Source organism: Canis lupus, chromosome 11 (assembly GCF_003254725.2).
Source record: "Canis lupus dingo isolate Sandy chromosome 11, ASM325472v2, whole genome shotgun sequence".
NCBI classification, from domain to species: Eukaryota; Metazoa; Chordata; class Mammalia; order Carnivora; family Canidae; genus Canis; species Canis lupus.
The window spans coordinates 56,520,641-56,541,331 of record NC_064253.1 but is presented as its reverse complement, the minus strand read 5'-3'; the positions used below and the strand labels follow the sequence as shown (position 1 = coordinate 56,541,331).

The window sequence follows — 20,691 nt, the reverse complement described above, 5'->3', positions numbered from 1 at the left end:
TTTTTAGTGATTGATTCCTTCATGTATTTGTTAAACAAACATGAACTGAATCTTTTTTAAATGGCAGGAGTTCTCTTAAGACTGGAACTAATAAATCAAAGAAGACATAGCCTCTGCCTTCAAATAGCATTAGTTGGGTGGAATATAGAGAAGTGAAATCTATGATTAATGGTGGTAGGGAAGGAGTTAAATATAAGTATATATATGTATGGGTATGTACATATACACACAGTAATATAGAGTTCTAGGGGGCTGGGGGATGGATTGTTTGGTGTGTTTGTGTATAAGTGTGAGTGTGTATAAAATAAGGGGATCTAATATCCTAATATTGTCACCTAATATTAAGTTTTCCCAAAAACTTTCAGACATACTCTACTCTTCTTCTTTAATTTTTTTAAGTCATTAACATGGAAATAGCAGATCTTGAAAGCTAATATTAATTAAAAATTAATATTCAGTTTCCATAGATGAATGGATAACTCTATGGTGAATTAAAAAACAAACAAACACACAACATATTCACAGTCTGAAGCTTCTTTAGTTTCTGTATTTAACATGATATCATTTTTCAAAGTGGGTAGTCTTACTCTTCTTGAAGCCAAATTAATAACCTCCTGAAAGATTAAAAATGCATAACTATTAACATTTAGTAAGATTGCTCAGGCTTTTTTATCCTTATTAACAAATAAATGTATCTGTGGAAGTCAGAGAAATAGTGGATTCCCTGGAGGAAAACATTTCTAACAATTAGATATCGTTTGTGAGAAACCCAGAAAAGGTTTGATTGATTGGTTTCTTGGATTAAACTGAGGGTACATATGAAAAACAAATTAGGTACAGATGTTCAGTATATTGAGATTAATTTTATTCTTGTGGGTACCATTTTCTTAGCTGCTTGGACTAATGCCAATTTATTTCTAAAGTAGTGAATATGTGTCAAAATAACTAAGCCAATCAGCATGGTTCAATAAGTTTTTCCCATATATGTATTTTGAAACTGGATAAATGGTTCTAATAAACAAAATGTCAAGCATTTGTATTAATAATGACTTTCTATATAAGTAACCCAAAGTATATTCATTCATTCAACCAAGACATGTCAGACACTGTGTTAGATTCTAGGGGATTCAAAAACCAATAAAACAAGGTTCTTGCCTGGAGATCCAGTCTAGTGGGAAAGAGACAAGTAAGCAATAATTACAATACAAGTTAATAGGCCTCTAATGGAGACATGAACAAAATGCTATGGCAACAAGAGTTTTTCCTACTAATAAACCTAATGAAAGATAACATAATTAGTTCACTATCACAAAAAACCCCCAAAACATAATAAATGACTATTACATGACACGGCTGTTGATATTTTATAAAACACTTAGATATATAAGGGAGATAGGCCAGCTTTAATTATCACTTGATATCTTTATCCATGATCTTTGTAAGCAACTTAAGAGCATGAATCATATCTTTCATCTTTGTATTCCAAGGCCCTAGCACAGCACCTGTTACATAGTAACAGTATGAACATATGTTGAATGAATGCATTCATGCACATACATATGAATATTGATGATTACACAAATAGCACACTTCTGAGTTCACAGATAACTGAATTAAGTGAGATAGAAAATACTTGAAAAGAATATTTGATATGTGATATATTAGAGGTTCACTAAACAAAGACAAATGTAAATTTAATATGGATCAGTATGGACAGTACTTTTTTTTTTACAGCAAGTGTTTGTGATTCATTTTTTAATACTTCCTCTAGGTGCATCATCATGACTACATAGTAGACATTTGGCAACTACTTAATGAATGAACTGTTCTATCTCTACAATAGATCTCTCGGATTGAACTCCTTCTTTCTATTGGCCTAAAAAGTAATAGTTTTCTATGCATCTCCTCTTTCTTCCTCTTCCAAATGAACTTTAGTTGCCATATTCAACTCCCTAATGTACTTTAATGGTGCAACTGTCATTTTCAAATTTCCTTAGTAGCTCCCTCATATGTGGGATACTTTATTTAAAAAACATAATTAAAAACAAAACAAAATCAAACCACGGGAGGTACATAGTACAAAAGCCTGGCACTGCCATATAGCAAACACTAAAATGGCTAAAAATTAATGAGCTTGGTTGTCCTGGGAAAATTAGTTATTCATATGTTTTAAAATGAGAAAGGACCCCCATATAAAAATCCACTTGTTGTGTATTAAAGACTTACGTTAGAAAGAAAATATAGGAAAATTTTAAAACAATTTCTGCTTAGCTCTTTAGTCTCCCAGCTGTTGTTTACTGCTGGGTTTCTTTGAGCCTTACCCAGCAAAAGTACAGTTTAGGAATTTGCTAATGATTTGCAAGAATTTGTACCCAGATTTTTGGGTTCCTTCTCTGCAGTTCCCTTCTCCCAGGATTTTACCCTGCCACATTCCCGCCGCTGCTAATTCCAGACTCTACCTGTGGTTTTTCAGCCTACTAGAACCATCACTTCCTGCTAGGGTTGTATTCTTTTGCATTCCACTTTGGAAGATGCCTGAAGGATACAGCCAGATAAATGTGGTGCTCATTTCCGATGCTTCTCTTCTCCAAATGATTGTAATTTCTTAGATCCTGCTTGTGCTGACTGTTCTCAATGCCGTTAAACAATGTATATATATTTTGTTTAGTCTTTATAAATATTTTTGGCCAATGGGTTATTCTAAAATAAGGGGTCATGGTCAGAATTGTGCATAGTTCTAAAAGTCTCATGAATGCCCTTCCTTTCTTCTTTCCTTCCTTCCTTTCTTCTTCTTTCACATACATGTACATGTGAATCCAAGTGTAGGGAGTTAGAGGGGAGGAACAGAGGGAGAGAGAGACTCCTAAGTGGACTCCACAGGGTCCTGATGCAAGGCTCGATCCCACGACCTGGACTGAGATCACGACCTGAGCCAAAATCAAGAGTTGAATGCTTAACCGACTGAGCCATCCAGGTATCCCTAATTGCTCATTTTTCTGATTTCTTCTTTTATATCATCTTAAAAAAGATTTATTTACTTATTTGAGAGACAGAGAGTGCAAGCACCTGCACAAGCAGGAGAAAGACAGAGGGAGAGAATTCCAAGCAGGCTCCCTGCCTACCACAGAGCTCAAGCCCACAACCCTGAGATCACAATCGGAGCTGAAATGAAGAGTCAGAAGATGCTCAACTAACTGAGCTACCGTCTTCTTTTATATCTTTAAGCATTCAATCAATTATTGTTTTACATTGTTTCTAATGATGCCAGTATTGAAGGTTTCTTAGGGAATAAATTGGTTTATTGTTTCTGTAGACTCTCATTCCTGATAGATTACTTTCTCAAATGTTTGGTCTTTCACTGTGAGATCTTGTTTGGTCTTTGTAATATGGAGGAATCCTGGAAGTTTAGGGTGAAAATGTTTAAAGAAAATTTGTGTTTGTGTCTGCTCAGAGGCAGGGTGTGCTATAGATATGTCCCTAATCGGACATATCTCCAATTATTCTTTGAAAATTAGTTCTAGATTCTTCATAATCTTATTCCTGTCGGATCTCTACTATCCCTGGTTTTTAAAATAATGGTGTTCTTGAATAAAGCACAAAATTAAACACAGTACCTGGTTTTGAACTGGACAGAGTAGAGTACTAAAGATTTACTACAACCCTTATTCTGGAAATTATACTAGTGCTAGTGTAGCCTAAAGATACATTACTGCTTTGGGCAAATATGCAAAAACAAACCACAACACAGAGAAAGGGGGAAATGCATAATTATCAGATAGTTGAAAGACCATGAAACGTGTTATTTATGAAATCAGTTATATAAATTGCAACACGTAAATCACAGTTCTATTTATTCTTTAATGCTGTAGAAAATCACAATGTAAAAAAATAAAGGAGAAGCAAAAAGCAAAAGAAAACAATGCACTGCATCTTGTGAAGAGACTTATAAATCAACCCCTTTTCTCACCTTTTTGGTCACATTATACCTCTACAAGGATGACATACCGGAGGCTCATCAACTCAAATCCTCAGTTTTTTCACATGACCCACTTGATGTGAAGTTAGGTTCTTCTAGCCTACACATTTATGGAGTTGGGTTTTAAACCTAAATGAACCACAATGAAAAATCTAAAGTGTATCAAATTCATGATACTGGGGCTATTTCCAATCTGAAATGTTTACTTTTTTATGATAACAAGTTAAATGGAGTTACCCTTCCTGAGTGAATAATTTTAGCAGCTGACAAGCCTAGGTGAAAGGTTATAAATACCTAGGCGGTAGTTAAAACTGAAATTCAAAATGAGGGAGATTTTTAAAAAATTACTATAATGAAAAGCAAATTCAAGAGCAATAACTTTGGAAATAACCCGACAGACCTAACTGATCATAGCATGTAACCAGCATATTCAAAAGTATATCTTAATGTCAGTCTCTTTTTCTGTATTCAACTAATGAGAAAGATATTTTTCTAACCCCTCAATTAATCAGCTATATCTGGTTCACATTTTAAATGGGAAATAACTCTAATAGTTTCTGCAGGAACTAACTAATTTTTTTATTGCTTTTTATTCCAAAAATATATGTCTAAAATAATAAGAAGGAAAGTATCAGGCACTGGAAATATATATTTTATATAATCATTTTATAGAGGGAAAAATCATTTTCAGATAAATAAGTCCTTAAATAAATTCAGAAGCTTCCCATTTTAATTTTTTGATATATTAAATCCTAAAAATCTCAGCTTTTAACAATGCCTTTAAAAACCCCAAAATTGGACAGCCCTGGTGGCTCAGCGGTTTAGCGCCACCTTCAACCCAGGGCCTGATCCTGGAGTCCCGGGATCGAGTCCCACATAGGGCTCCCTGCATGGAGCCTGCTTCTCCCTCTGCCTGTGTCTCTGCCTCTCTAACTCTCATTAATAAATAAATTTTTAAAAATTATTTAAAAAAAACCTGAAATCCTTTTTACTGGCAATATAGTTTTAGATTTTTAAAAAGTTGGAATACATTTAGAAAATAAATTTCTTTTATGCTTCTTAATGCTCACGTTCTAAGAGAGACTGCAAGTTTTTGTTGTAAAAGTAATATTTGTCAGGGGAAAATTTTTAAACAGTAAAAAGTACCAAAATTCATACATACTACCAATTTTAAAATCTGACCCCTATTAACATCTCAGTGTGTTTCTTTTTGGCCTTTGCTTTTTTCCTATGCACATATTGATTTGTAATATAGTTCATCATATTGTATATACAACTTTGATTCCTTTTCCCTGACTTAACCTTAGATCATAAAATGAATTCGACTGCTCAAGAAACTTAGACAAATAAATGGATCCACTGATGATTATCTATGCTTTATTCTCTGCAGTTTATACTGTTTTTAAAGAAAACATATGAAACTAAGAGTCACATACTTGTGATTTCTTTATCAGCTGTCAACTGCATTGTTCCATTAATCAACTTATAAATATCTCACAAAAGGTTTACACTTCAGCGTAATTTAACTTCTCACCTTTTGAGCTGCAAGATGGAGGGCAGTTCTCTGGCTGTGGTCAGTTTTATTAACATCTGCTCCTGCCTTCAGGAGAGCATCTGCACAATCCAGTCTGTCCGCCAATACACAATACATAAGTGGTGTCCTCCCAAATTGATCTTCTTTGTCTTTAAGGGCAGAGTTTCCTATGAGTGTAAGAAACAGATAGTGATATTTGATAATTGCTGTTGTTATTGCTAATATAACTGGAAGCTATATTTATTAACTTGTCAAGCTCTGCTAAAAGCATGAAATATATGTCATTTTTACTTACCCTATGAGATAGATATTATCATCCCCATATTATAGGAAACCGAGACTTAGAGAAGTAAACTGTTTATATTACACTGAAAGTAGGTGAAGCTAAAATTCAAATTGATAATTGATTCTAAAAGCCATATTCTTAACTACTATATGTTTTGCTGAATTAATATTGTGAGATAAGGAGCTATTTATTTTCCTCCCTCACTCCTTTCTTTTGTGTAGACTATACACTAAGCATTGTGGTATTCTTTTTTAAGATTTTATTTATGTATTCATAAGAGACAGAGACAGAGAGAGAGAGAGGCAGAGACACAGGCAGAGGGAGAAGCAGGCTCCACGCAGGGAGCCCGATGTGGGACTCGATCCCAGGATCACGCCCTGGGCCAAAGGCAGGCACTAAACTGCTGAGCCACCTAGGGATCCCCCATTGTGGTATGTTTTTATGAGAGATACAAAAATGAATTATGACTGGTTTCTCATTTTTGATAATATGTAGTAAGTACACACTACCCTGATTCTCCTGCTAATTACAACTAAAAACCCAAGGCAAAATACATGAAAGGTGGAGAAAAGAAGGCAAACTGTCTAGGGACTATGGGACTCAGGGAAATACATGATGGTGAGTTCCCTGTCTGTCTGCCTGCCTTCCTTCCTCTTTCTTTCTTTGTCTCCTAAATACAGTCTGGGTGTTGAAGTAGCCCACAAAATGAAACATCAAAGGGCAGATACAAAATTCCCCAGAAAGCCTGCTCCCTCCAGTCAAAAGAGCTTATTCTTGGCTCTACTCAAAGCACATACAATGAAAGAAACTGCCCCCTTTTTTCTCCCCACTGGGCACTGCACCCTATAAACCATCATGTCCTAAATTAAGCAAAGGATAGCAATGAAGTAGTATCTTACCCCTTCCTAACTAGAGAAGCAGGGAGGATTATGGAGAAAAGGAGAATGCAATTCTTTAATTTGGTGCATGAAGTCAACAATTCTGAAAAGCCCATGTGTGAAACTAACCAGAATTAAAGTAAAAGAAGTTTTGAGAATTGAACTATGAGTAAAATATTGCCCAGGTTCTAAAACAGCTTGGGTAGCACATAAATAGGGAAGACCGAAGAGCCCTGCAAGAGCTATGAAAACTAACTTGACATTAGAACCATTGTCCATAAAACTGAAACAAAAAGTTCATTCCAAACCTAAACAGATTGTCAGTCTATTAAACAGAAGGTATAAATAGAATCCAGAATCTCATAACATAATTCACAAAATGTCAAAGACACAATCCAAAATTATTAGACAAACCAAGAACCAGAAAAACATTAACTTAAATAAAAAAAGCAATCCCAGGCACCAATACAGTGATGATACAGACATAAGAATTATCTGACAAGGATTTTAGAGCAACTATAATAAAAATGCCCCAAAAAGCAATTACAAATGCTCTTAGAATAAATGGAAAAATACAAAATCACAACAAAAAAAATAGAGTATAAAGATGAACCATATGAAAATTTCAGAATAATAAACATTTAATAAATAAATAAATAACCAAATAAAATAATTAAAGTAGGAACTTCACTGAATGCAGAGGACAGAGGAAAGAATCATGAATTTGATGATGGACTAATAAATACTATCTATTCTGAACAGTTAACAGAAAACATAGAAACGAAAAGAATCCACAGAATCTCAGGACTCTGTGGGACAATACCAAGGTACCTACTATTCATGTCATCAGAAAGAGGAAAAAGAATGAAGGACTAAAAACGTATTTGAGGGAATAATGGCTGGGAATGGTGCAAATCTGGTGAAATACACAGACCTAAAGATTTAAAAAGCTGAGCAAAACTCAAACAGAATAAGCTCCAAAAAATCCATGATATGCCAATCATAATAAAATTCCTGAAAGCTAAAGAAGAAGAAAAAAAATCATGACAGCAGCCAGAAAGAAACAATACATTATCAATAGGGGAAAAACAACTCAAGTAACAGTGTATTTCTCATGGGAAACTACAGGGTCCAGAAGGCAATGACATGACATTTTCAAGCTTTGGGGGTGATGGTGGGGATGAATTGTCAACCAAGAATTCTATACCAAGTGCTTGCCTAGGGCTGGGGAACAGGGGAACAGGGGAGGTATTAAAGGGGACATAAGTAAAGGGGATATAGGGTTTATCCAGGGGAGTTATTGTTCTAAAATTAATTGTGGTGGTGTTCCTACAACTCTGTGAATATACAAAACTGACTGAATTGTACTTTAAATTGGTGAATTGGATGATAAGGATGGATGGTGAATCTCAATAAAGCTGTTACAAATAGCCCCCCTAAATATAATTTAAAATAGAATACTAAAAACATTCATGAAATTCAGAGGAAGACAAGAAAGAGAAATAACAGGAATGAAAACAGAGGGAACAAATAGTAAACACATAACAAACTAGAAATCTTACATCTTAACATTAACAATTACATTAAAGGTACATGATAAAAACACACTGATAAAAAAAGAGATGGGTAAAAAAAGAAGATCCAACTATATACTATTTACAAGAAACTCACTTGAAATATAACAAGTTAAAAATAAAAGAATAAGCACAGATATGATATGTAAACACTAATGAAAAGAAAGCTGATTAACATCAGATATTAATATCTATATATAATAGACTTCAGAGCAAAGACAATTACCAGGGACAAACAGAAACATTATATAATAATAAAGGGATTAATTCATCAACAATCCTAAATGTGTATGTACTAAATCATGGAGCTTCAAAATACATGAGGCAAAAACTGATAGAATTGGATGGATGAAACATTTGAAAAATTTACAATTATAATTGGTAACTTCAATACTTCTCTCTCAATAATTGCTTGAACTGCTAAAATGAAAAGTCAGCAAGGATAGAAAAGAACAGAACACCACTATAAAGCAGCAGGATATAACTGAAATTTATTGATCACGTCACTTAACAGCCAGATATATAATCTTTTAAAACACTGATGGGACCATTCACCAAAATAGACCATACATTGGTCATAAAACAAACATTAACAGATTTAAAGACGTGAAGTTATACAAAGTATGTTCTCTGACAGTAATGTAGTTAAACTAGAAATCAATAACAGTAAGATAATGGGGAATCACTGAATATGTGGGAATTAAATATCACATACATAATCCATGAGTTAAAGAGAAAAATCTCAAGGGAAATTAAAAAATATAATTAAATGAATGAAAATAATAGTAGTGTTATAAGGTTCCTACTCCACACATGAGGGGGCTTGTAAGGAAATATAGAGCATTGAGTATTTGTACTATAATAGAACAAGAGCTTCAAATCAATGATCTATAATTGTACCTTAGGACACTAAAAAAATCCTGAATTTAATCCAAAACAAGCAGAGGAAGTACATAATAAAGATACGAGCAGAGATCGATGAAATTAAAATTAAAAAACACTAGAGAAAAATCAATGAAGTTAAAAGTTGGTTCTCAGAAAATATCAATGAAATTGATAAATCCCTGATCAGAGTGATCATTAAAAACAGAGCAGAGAGGGATGCCTGGGTGGTTCAGTGGTTGAGTGTCTGCTTTTGGTTCAGGGTGTGATCCTGGGGTCCTGGGATCAAATCCTGCATAAGGTTCCCAGTAGGGAGCCTGTATTACCCTCTGCCTATGTCTCTGCCTCTTTCTCTCTCTGGGTCTCTCATAAATAAATAAAAAATAAAATCTTAAAAAAAAAACCCAGAGCAGATGAAAATTTCCAATAACAGAAATGAAAGCATGGATAACACTATAGAACCTAAAGTAATGAAGTAAAAAACATGGGAATATTATAAATAATTTTATGCCCATAAATTCAAATTTAAATTAAATATCCAAAAGAAAGAAAGAAAGAGACAGAGAGAGAGAGAGAGAGAGAGAGGGAGGGAAATAGATGAATAGGATAGAATTGAGGGTACTGAAAGAGACCTATAAATGTATATGATCAATTGATTTTTGACAATAGTGCCAAAGCAAACCAATGGGTAGTCTTAAACAAATGGTGCTAAAAGAACTGGACATTTATAGACAAAAACACAAAATGAACAACCAGAAACTCTTGACCTATACTTTTCACCATATACAAAAATTATCTCAAAATCAATCATTATCTTAAATGTAACACGTCTATAACTATATAAAACTTTTAAAAGCAAACAAAAGTGACAATCTCCGTGACCTTCGGTTAGACAAGATTTCTTAGGATACCAAAGAACAATCCATTTTAAAAATCAATAAACTGGATTGCACCCACATTAAAAATTCTGTTTGAAAGACACTGTTAAGAAAATAAAAATACAAGCCACAAATTGGGAGAAAATATTTGTTAAACACATACATATCTGATATTCTTTTACCTAGAATAAATCAATAAAACTGATGGAATGGCAAACAGTGGAATGGCAACTGATGGAAGGCAACTGATGGAATGGGAAAAAATATTTGCAAAGGACATACCTGATAAAGAGTTAGTATCTAAAATACAGAAAGAAATTGGAAGACTCAACACCCTCAAAAAAGAATTCTTACAACTGAATAATAAAAAGATAATAAAATTAAAAGATGGGCAAAAATTTTGAATTAACATTTCACCAAAGAAGCATATAAAAAGATGCCCAACATTGTTAATACACAGGGAAAAGCACATTCAAACCATATGATGCCATTATATATCTATTAGAATGTCTAAAACAAAACCAAAATTGAAAGCAAACCTGACAATACCAAATGCTGGGAGGATATAGAACAACTAGAACTCTCAGACATTACTGGTAGTTACGCAAAATGGCACAGCCACTACAAAAAACTGTCACTTTCTTATTAAGTTAAATATGAAAATACTACATGGCCCAATAATCTCTTTCCTTAGGTGTTTACACAGAAGAAACAAAAGCATGAAAGCTTATATTCCATAAAAACTTGTATTTGGATGTTTGTGGAAGCCTCGTTCATTATTACTAAAAACTGGAAATAATCTCAATTGTCCTTGCAGAGAATGACAAAAGAACTGTAGTCATCCACACAATAGAATACTGCTCAGTAATAAAAAGGAATGAACTACTGATCTACCTAACAAGGAAAAATCTCAAGTGCATTTATGTTAAGTGAAAGAACTCTGTTTCAAAGGATACATACAGTATTCATTTACAGCACATTCTGGAAAAGGTAAAACTATAGGAAGAGAAAACAGACCCAGTGGTTAACTGGGGCGGGGGGGTGGGGGTGGGCAGCTGAGATGCAGGAGGGATTGGTTATAAAGGGATGCGGGGAGGGGCACCTGGGTGGCTTAGTGGTTGAGCGTCTGCCTTTGGCTCAGGTAGGGATCCCAGGGTCCTGGGATCAAGTCCTGCATCAAGCTCCCCGCAGGGAGCCTGCTTCTCCCTCTGCCTATGTGTCTGCCTCTCTCTCTGTCTCTCTCTCTCTCTTTCATTAATAAATAAATAAAATCTTAAAAAAGGGCCCTGGAAAATTTGGGGATATGGTGGAACTTGCCTATATCTTGATTGTGGTGGTTACGTGACTACATATTTGTTAAAATTAAATAACTGTACACTACTAATGGTTAAGTTTATTGTATTTATTGTATTATACCTCAATAAAGTTTACTTGAAAACAACAAAAGATACCTCCTGCCATGCACTTTATGTGACAAAAAATTTGCTACTTTCATCACAATGATCAGGTATTCTTTTTTTTTTTTTTTTTTTTTTTTAGGATTGTATTCATTTATTCATGAAAGGCAGAGAGAGAGAGAGAGAGAGAGAGAGAGAGGCAGAGACATAGGCAGAGGGAGAAGCAGGCTCCATGAAGGGAGCCCAATATGGGACTTGGTCCCGGAACCCCAGAATCACACCCGGAACCAAAGGCAGACACTCAACCACTGAGCCACCCAGGCATCCCTGATCAGGTATTCTTATACAAGTTGAGGGTAACATATGAGTTGAAAATGAGGGAAGCCAGTTACTTTTAAGGTGCTTTGGCATAAACTCTGCTAATGCAGGAGGAAAACCGATCAAATGAAATATTTTTAGAGGGAAATATAAATGCTAGGGGAAGGAAAAGAAGGTGTTGCACTTCTGAGTTGTTTTGTGCCCGAAATTAAGCTGTGTTAATTCTAAATATTTCAATATATATTTAAATCTCAGATGTATTAGGACCCAGAAGTACTTTACAGTTTCTTAGATAACTTACTTTGCTAATCCTTATTCCCACGTATTCTGGTAATAAATCAAGAAAGGTCATTGCTCTGGAAATTTGAAGAGAGCCTTACAATTGTGTATAACTCCTGGAGGAGGCAGGTGTTCTTTTTCAGAGTCTCAGTTTTGAAGATGGAGGCAAGCTCTGCATATGATTCAATGTAACTGATAATAGCAGCTCCTGTGCACAAGTCTTGAGTGGTGCTGGCTATTGTTGCCTCCAACAAGGGCCTCTAATGCCTAACCTAGAAGGCTCCAGAGATTTGATCACTGCATTTATAGATAAGGAATCATTTAAACCCAAACTCACAAAACTAAAACTTATTAGAGGTAGAGCATGTTCCTTTTATCATTTGAACCCTTCTGGAGTCAAAAAGATACTTGTAGAGAATATGCAGTAATAAGGCCAGTCTCTAGTCTTTCAAGATGAAAGCGCACTCTCTACCGCCATTTTGTCTGCCAGTGTTTTGTTTTAAGAATTTTTAAAATTTATTCATTCATGACAGACAGAGAGACGCAGAAGGAGAAGGAGGCTCCAGGCAGGGAGCCCAATGTGGGACTCGATCCTGGGACTCCAGGATCACACCCTGGGCGGAAGGCAGGCACTAAACCGCTGAGCCACCCAGGGATCCCTTGTCTGCCAGTGTTAAGCAAAGACAGTAGTACCTAGGATCAGCATGATTGTGGTAATTCACGTTTAATTTCTCATTGGAAACTTCAGTGAGGGAGAAGATTTAGGAACTGTGGTCCCAAGTGCAAATGTTGCGGAATGGAGGCCTGGGATAATTCTAACTCATTAGGTTTCTTAGGGCCAAAGTGAAGTCAGCACCATGGGGTGAATAGTAACTCTACCTCCTAGGATATAGAACTTTAGCCAATTGTTACACTTTTCCCAAGTCCTCTGTAATGTACAGGGAAACCTCAAGCCTTCTCTTCAATCCCCGAAATACTTGTTTTCATGTGACCAGTAGTATACTTCCGGACAGAAAAGATTTCATTGGGCTATGTCCCCACCTCCAATGTGTTATGCTTGCCTACACAATAGAATTGGTGTATCTGACAAACCTGAAAGCACGTATCCCCTATTTATGATTAGAAAAGTGGCACTAGGCTTCATTTGAGTCCTGTTTTGAGTTTCTTTATGAGGATAGTGGCTTTATAACTAGTTTCTGAGTAGGGTCCTATTTTGAGTTGCTGTATGGCTAGTTTTTGAATAATGAGAGTCTTACCAGGTTCTGAGCTTCTTGGCTAACAAGAGAGTAACTGAGAGAGGCTTGTACCTTTATGCCTTTATCCATCTACCCTACCTCCTACCTTAGTTCCTTCAATTATAACATGCAGCCAGCCAGTACCTGTCCAGTTTGCACAATGGCTTATTTTGATGCTTGGGTGAAATGGTTTCCTGTTTGGAAGTGTCTGGTGGCTGCAACATGTTGTACAAATGTGGGGCTTGGGGTGTAATCTAATACTCACTGGATGGCAGTGCCTTGAATTTGAATTCCTGTCAGGAGCAGCTAATATAGAAAGCAGCTGGCTAGTGTGCTGGGTTGTTTTAATTATTCTGGCAACTGTGGAGATAGCTTCTAATCCATGACCAATTGGTGCTTGCTTCACAGTGGCTGGCATGCGGCATGCACTCAGCCTGAACACAGCTCAGAAAGCCGGGCTGGCATGATGACTAGAAAGCCACTGCTCCACGCATGCAGTTGTGTTAAGGCCAGCTGAAAAAGAAGAGTCTGCACGGTTAATGGACTGGTATGTGCAGAAAGCACAGCTCCAACTCGGCGGTCAGAAGGCACAACTGCCACTTCCAGGGATACTTGTGCCAGTCTACACAACAGCTACTGCACCACACTGTCCAACACAAGCAAATCTAGCATTCTTTACTAACCTCTTATTTGCTTGTTCTCAGTCAGATGTTACCTGTGTGTGGCATCAGAGATGCATTTCATCTGCTTTCATTCACTTCTTACATCATACCTTTTGTATTGTCACAGTCTTGGGAAGGCTTTTGTGGTCATTTAAAAATGATTTGTTTATTGTTCTAAACGCAACATGGGAACAACAGGAAGAACATAGGATTCAAAATCACATAAATTGGTTGGAGTCTCAGCTGTGTGGTTATTAGCTTTGCAACTGAATTTCTTAACTTCTGAATCTCCGTATCCTAACATATAAAATGAGAACTATAAAATAACAAGGGACTTATTACATTTTAAGGTCACTTGAGACTTTACAAAATATTTTTACATTTTATCTCATTATAGTTGTTGTGGCATCTTAAAATAGCATTCATACTCATTGCTATTTTTTTAAAAGATTTATTTATTTATTTTAGGGAGGCGGAGAGAGAGAGAGAGAGCATGCACAAGACAGAGCATGAATGGGGGGAGGGGCAGAAGGAGAGGAGAGAGAATCCACAAGCAGACTCCCAGACTGAACATGGAGCCCAACTCCGGACTTGATCCCAGGACTCTGAGATCATGACATGAGCTGAAATCAAGAGCTGGCCACTTAATTGACTGAGTCACCTAGCTGCCCCTATATTCATCACTATTTTGAAATTATCATAGCTGTTAGATTTTCCATTAGACCTTGCTATTTACTGTGTTAATAAAATGATTGTAGGTATATTGCTATGTCATAATTTTAAATAGTTTGACATCCATATTTCAGTATAGCTGCTTTTCTTTGGATTTCTCTTATTATATTTAAGCTCTTAAAAATACATTTTTGAGAAGGGGTCCATAAGTTTTATTGGATTGCCAAAAAGACCTGTAGTACAAAAAAAAAAAAAAAAAAGGTTAAGAAAAATCCAGCCTAGATAATCATTAAGTTCATCAGTCAAGGTTTAGACCTAATCAGTAGTTCTTCTCCTGTGTTTCTTTTTCTCTCTGTGTTCAGAGAAACATATGAATGTGCATGTGCATGGAAAAATCTCTATACATGGAGAATCCATAGTTAAGTAGTTAAAGGCATGAACTTGGGAATCAGACTTCCAGGCTTCAACCCAAGTTCTGCTACTTATTAGACAAGTTACTTAATCTTTCTATACCTTAGTTTCTTCACTTATGAAATGAAGATAATAAGAGAACCCAAAACTCTTTGTAGTGTTTTGCTGTTTTAATGAGTTAATGAATTGCAAAGCCCTTACACAGTGCCTAGCACATAACATAACTTTATGAAATACTGGCTAATTTTATTACTATTATTAGTAGGGATGTATACACATGTAGGTCTATAAACACATTATGTATGGGGTACCTGGTGGCTAAGTTGGTTAAGTGTTTGACTTTTGAGTTCAGCTCAGGTTGTGAGATTGAGCCCTGTGTTGGGCTCCATGCTCAGCACAGAGTCTCTCTCCTCCTCTGCTCTTCCCCTAGCTCAGGCTTTCTCTCTCTTTCAAATAAATACATCAATAAAAATCTTAAAAAAAAAAAAAAGCCTACATATGTATATAAGCAAGCATGTATAAAACATTTAGTGACCCTAACATTTAAGGTCATTGTTGAGGTAAAGACAGACATAACCTGAAATAATGTCATTGCTCTACCTCTTATGAGACTCCTTGCCTTACCGAACTACTGTGTTGGCAGATGTCACAAACAAAGAGAGAAAATAACTCAAAGATTTACACTTGTTTAGAACATCGATAGGGGATCAAAAGTTGTGGAAGAATCAGAATGGAGCAGCCTTGTCACTTTACCACTGCAAACAACCCAAACACTATTAACAGTGATGATAGAATCAATCATTGCACACCATGCATATCTACAAATCATTCTGTTTAGTCTTCACAAAGAAAACAGTATTATTCTTCATTGCATTTAGTGATTTTCCATTTCAAGACACTTCTGAAACTATGTAAGACTCGTTCATTTCACTATAAGTCCAACCTGACAGTAGCAGTAATAAGGTCCTATTTATTGTCTACTATGTGTCAGATGTAATGCTAGATTTTTTTTTCAGATATACTTGGCACACATCATTATATTAGTTGCAGGCATACAACATAATAATTTGATAATTTGTATATATTGTGAAATTATCACCACGTAAGCCTAGGTAACATTTTTTACCACAGAGTTATGATTTTGTTTCTTGTGATGAGAATTTTTAGATCTACTCTCTTAGAAACTTTCAAATAAACGATACAGGATTATTAACTATAGTCATGCTTGATGTTTTACAGTCATCCCATTGAACTCTCACATAAGCAGAGTATTATAGTCTATAGTTTTCAGACAAGGAATTGAGCCTCAAAAAGATTAAGTGGCTTACCCAAAGTAATACTCCTAATACGTGACAAAGCCAGAACTTAAAACTTGGGTTTATCTGACTCTAAAACTCACATTCTTCCTATGATACCACATTGTATAGTATTAAAATGAATATACTAAATTCTATTATCAAATATAGCTGGCATTCATCCAAATTATTAGAGTTAAGAGAAAAAGCTACATATCTACAAATGATAACCATGGTATATAAAGATTTTACTATGTAAGTTTATGCTTTTATGACCCAGGACTGAGCCCTAAATCATCTGAATCGAGGATGTAATATTATGTTAAAACATTAATCTGTTGTATTAGGTTAAACACTAAAAATTGCTACTAAAATGATGTCTCATTCAGGGAAAGCCTCTTCAGTCCTCCTCCAGAACAATGGGCAGCATAGAAAGCGTTCGATTTAATTAGTTGTGTATGTAGAAAGAGATGCTCATCTGTTTCCATGGAGTCGAACACATCACTGACATACTTCTCCATGGAAACAGAGAAGGGAAAACAGAAAATGCTAAAGTGAATGAATTCAGTGAGCAGTTGGTGAGCAAAGATTCAGGAAAAAAAATAATTCATCTGTAGTACTATGTTACTAGTTTAGGAAAAAGAAATAGCATATATTTAGAGAGCATCAAAATGCACTACATGAAAGAATATATAAGATATGCTGAAATTTAAGATGACAACACTTATTATTTTGGTCAGGATATATAAATATTGAGAAATGCCAAGAGCACAGGTATGACTGTCTTTGCACAGACAACATAATAGCAGAATTCTGAAAAGATGAGCAGTATTACAGCTCAAAGTCGGTAATGAGACAAGATGATAAAACACAGAGGGAACACATTTATAAAATAAATTTATTGGCTCTATATTGGTTTCACATAATTTTGTTCTGCTTTGTTTTTAAGGATTTTGTTCTTTGGGGATTTAAAATTATAGGAATATCTCGTTTTATTACATAACATATTAGTTAATTTATATGATTGAGCCTATGTAACTTTTTAATTTATAACACCCCTGCACATTTTATTTCCTTTGAAGGTTATTTTTCATTAAAATAATAAAGAGTTCATTTTATAAGATATTTTTTTCTTGAGGTGTTCTGACTTTTAAAAAAATTTCCAATGGAATTTAGTGCTAACCTGCCTCTCAAGTCAATTTAATTTAATTTAATTTAATTCAATTCAACTTGTTTCACAATTAATCCTCAAGATGATTGTAGGCTTCTTGGGCTTCTTGGGAGGACAGGCACTTAAAAGAATGATTAAAGCATCTATTGACTCCCTCAACAAATTTATCTCATGTCCCTACTATGTGCTGGGTACTGTACTGGATTTTGCAGATTTGGTGATGAATTAAACAGATTCCGTCTATATTCACAGAGGCTACTAGCTTATAGGAGAGATAGAGAGATGGTAAAATAGTCATACATATAAATAAACAAGTTCAATGAAGAAACATTGCACAGTTCCAAGAGAGAACACAACAAACATTTCACTAAGGCTGGATGATGAGGGCAGGCCTCTTGGAAGAAGTGACCTAGAAGCTGAGGTCTGAAGGATGACAACAGTATTTTGGGCAAAAGCCGTGAGACTAAAAAGGGCATGGTGGTTTTGAGAAAATGAAAGAAAGCAAGTTTTTCTAGGAAGAGAGTGGATAAGGTGAAGTTGGAGATGGAAAGAGGTACAGGTGCACTTGTAAATTTTATTCCAGGTATAATGGGAAGCAATTAAAGAAGTTTGAGCAGGAAAATGACAAAACCCTATACAAAACTTTCAGTTCAGGTAAACATGGAACACAATAAAAAAAGTTCAAAAAAGGCAAAACTAGACTATAGCATTTAAGCTCTATACCTATGTGGTAAAACTACAATGCAATTATGACTATAAAAGAAAAGATAGAAAATGACTCCAATGGGAATGAAGAATACATTAAGGGAATTCTGGGGGAATAACGTTCTGTCTCTTGTCCTAGTGGTGGCTACATAGATATTTGCTTTATATTTATTTGTTAAACTTACATATAAGTTGTATGTACTTCTCCATACATATACTTCAAAACAAGCTTTTTTTTTTAAGATTAATTTATTTATTTTAGAGACAGCAAGGGCATGCAGGAGTGTGGTCTTGGTGGGTGGGTGGGTGGGGAGAGGCAAAGGGAGAGGGAGAGAGAATCTTAAGCAGACTCCCAGCTGAGCATGGAGCCTGTCCAGGGGCTTGATCTCATGAGCCTGAGATCATGAACTGAGCCGAAATTAAGAGTTGGACGCTTAATGGACTAGCCACCAAGATGCCCCTGGTTTTGTTTTCTTTTAATAAAAGAGGGGATTGAGGTAAGAAAGTGGGGGTGTAGATAGCACAAGAAGTTTGCTTTTGGTGACAGAAAGTGATAATTGCCCCAATATCCATTCTCTGATTTTTCTAAGAATTGAGCTGGGTGTGATGCCATCAAAGGAAAGACACTTTAGCCTCCTTTGTCCAAGGTGTGGCTCTATGTCAAGTGCAGTCCACCTCCTAAATGACAAGTGGCTTTTCTGAACTCTCCCTGCTCCTGCTGGCTGGGATATGGCTACCACAGAAGTATCTGCTTTTGTCCTACAGATGGAAGCAACGTGTTGACAACAGCAGAGCCAAGTCCTAGCAGCATCCCTGGATGATTCTGTGAAGCAGAGATTTCTACCCACCATAGGCTGCTCACTTATATTTGTACTATGATGAGAATAAAATCTACTTCTACCTTTCTTAAGTCACTGCTAGAGCAGTTCAGCCTGTAACTGATACAGTTAGGATGGAAGTTAAGAGATATGACAATATGTAGAGGGGGATGAAGAAACAGGGAAGGGATTTTTAAATAGTGGAGACAATAGGGGCACTTGAAGGGCTCAGTCAATGAAGCAACTGCCTTCAGTTCTGGTCATGATTCTGGAGTCCCAGGATGGAGTCCTGCATCAGGCTCCCTGCTCTGTGTGGAGTCTGCTTCTCCCTCTGCCCCTCCCCCTTCTCATGCTCTCTCTCTCTCTCTCTCTGTCTCTCTCATATAAATAAATAAAATCTTTAAAAAAGAAATGGAGACAATAGAGCATGTTTAAATGCTGATGGAAAGCAATAGAAGAAACGGTTGAAGGGGTAATCATCAGAAGTTTTTTTCTTTAGAAAAATGAGGGCAGGGTCCCTGAGAAATAGGAAAGGATGGAACACAGAGCATGTGTGGAAGACTTGTGACAGAAGGGGATATTTGCTCTGTTTTGGCAGAAAGAAAGAGAGAAGGTGGGTGCAGATGTAGGTTGATCTGCAGATATCATGCTGAAAGGTGAGGGAGATCCAACTTAAAATCTTAATTTTCTGTAGGGAACATGAAGCATTAGCTGAGAATGGAGGGAGTGAGGGAGGATTGGTGGTTAGAAGTTTCAGGAGCGTGAGAAGGTATGAAACACTCTTTATGGAGAAATATGGTGTAATGAATGGAAAGGGTTGAGTGCCTACTTGAAGTAGGTAACCACATTAGGGTGCTACCAATATTTGTGACCAGTTAAATTGCTCAAGAGTTGGCAGGGGTACATGGATTAGGTCCATCCACAGTTGGGATTGCAACAGCCAGGTGCAACAGAAGGTGAGGAGAAAAGATAATTTTTCTTTTTTAAAGATTTTTTAAAAAATTTATTTATTCATGAGATACACACAGAGAGAGACAGAGAGAGGCAGAGACACAGGCAGAGGGAGAAGCAGGCTCCATGCAGGGAACCTGATACGGGACTTGATCCTGGGTCTCCAGGATCATGCTCTGGGCTGAATTTTAACAGAAGACCATGGAATGATGGTTGAATGGTGGAGAAAGTAAAGACAGAAGGAGACCGATAGTTGAAACTGCAGGAGATAATGGATTGCAAGTCTCCATGACTTGAAAAACTATTTTTCTCATTAGTAGGTGAACTGGAAGTAAGAGAGTTTTAATTGAATGGTGTAATGTTTGAATGAGTGACTCAGAGATTACTGGAGGATATCCCATTCCAGGGAATAACTCTGAATGCAGGTAGCTGATTTGAAGCTGAGGTGTCAGGAAATAATGTCTCTAACAGAGAAGAGAAACCTTCACAGAGTAGGTAGTAAAAGAGTTTCGTCTTTAAAGATTAAGTAGGAGTGTAGCAGAGATGAGAATAAGGAGGTAGAAAACCTCCCCAGGAGAGGAGACATATAGAGAAAAGTAAGACAAAATTCATAACATTTTGGGGAATGAAAAGTCTAGTAGAGGTTAGGGTACATGGATAGAAGTTTTCAGAGAAACCAGAAATGTAGGAAAAAATGAATTCTGAAGGAACCAGTATGGAGATTCAATTACTGTGGACTTTATTTCAAAGCCTCAAGTTGTCAATCATG

The 20,691-nt window shown here is 36.1% G+C and overlaps 1 protein-coding gene across 10 annotated transcripts in view; it reads right to left on the bottom strand.

Annotated features, from left to right (window-relative positions):
* The window catches only part of INVS (inversin), a 156,089-nt gene that overhangs the window by 131,255 nt on the left and 4,143 nt on the right, over positions 1–20,691 (bottom strand). For 7 of the 10 annotated variants that reach the window (XR_003130078.3, XR_007414096.1, XM_035697274.2 and 4 more), the window contains one exon: positions 5,511–5,677. Coding sequence is in view for 7 of the 10 variants with exons in the window: in XM_035697274.2 (XP_035553167.1) it covers positions 5,511–5,677 (167 nt within the window). In the remaining 3 variants the exon portion in view is untranslated. Of the gene's footprint in view, positions 1–3,967; positions 4,106–5,510; positions 5,678–13,502; positions 13,751–13,920; positions 14,074–20,691 lie in introns of those variants that run through there. The other 3 variants (XM_025433061.3, XM_035697273.2, XM_049116308.1) reach the window with 3 other exon arrangements.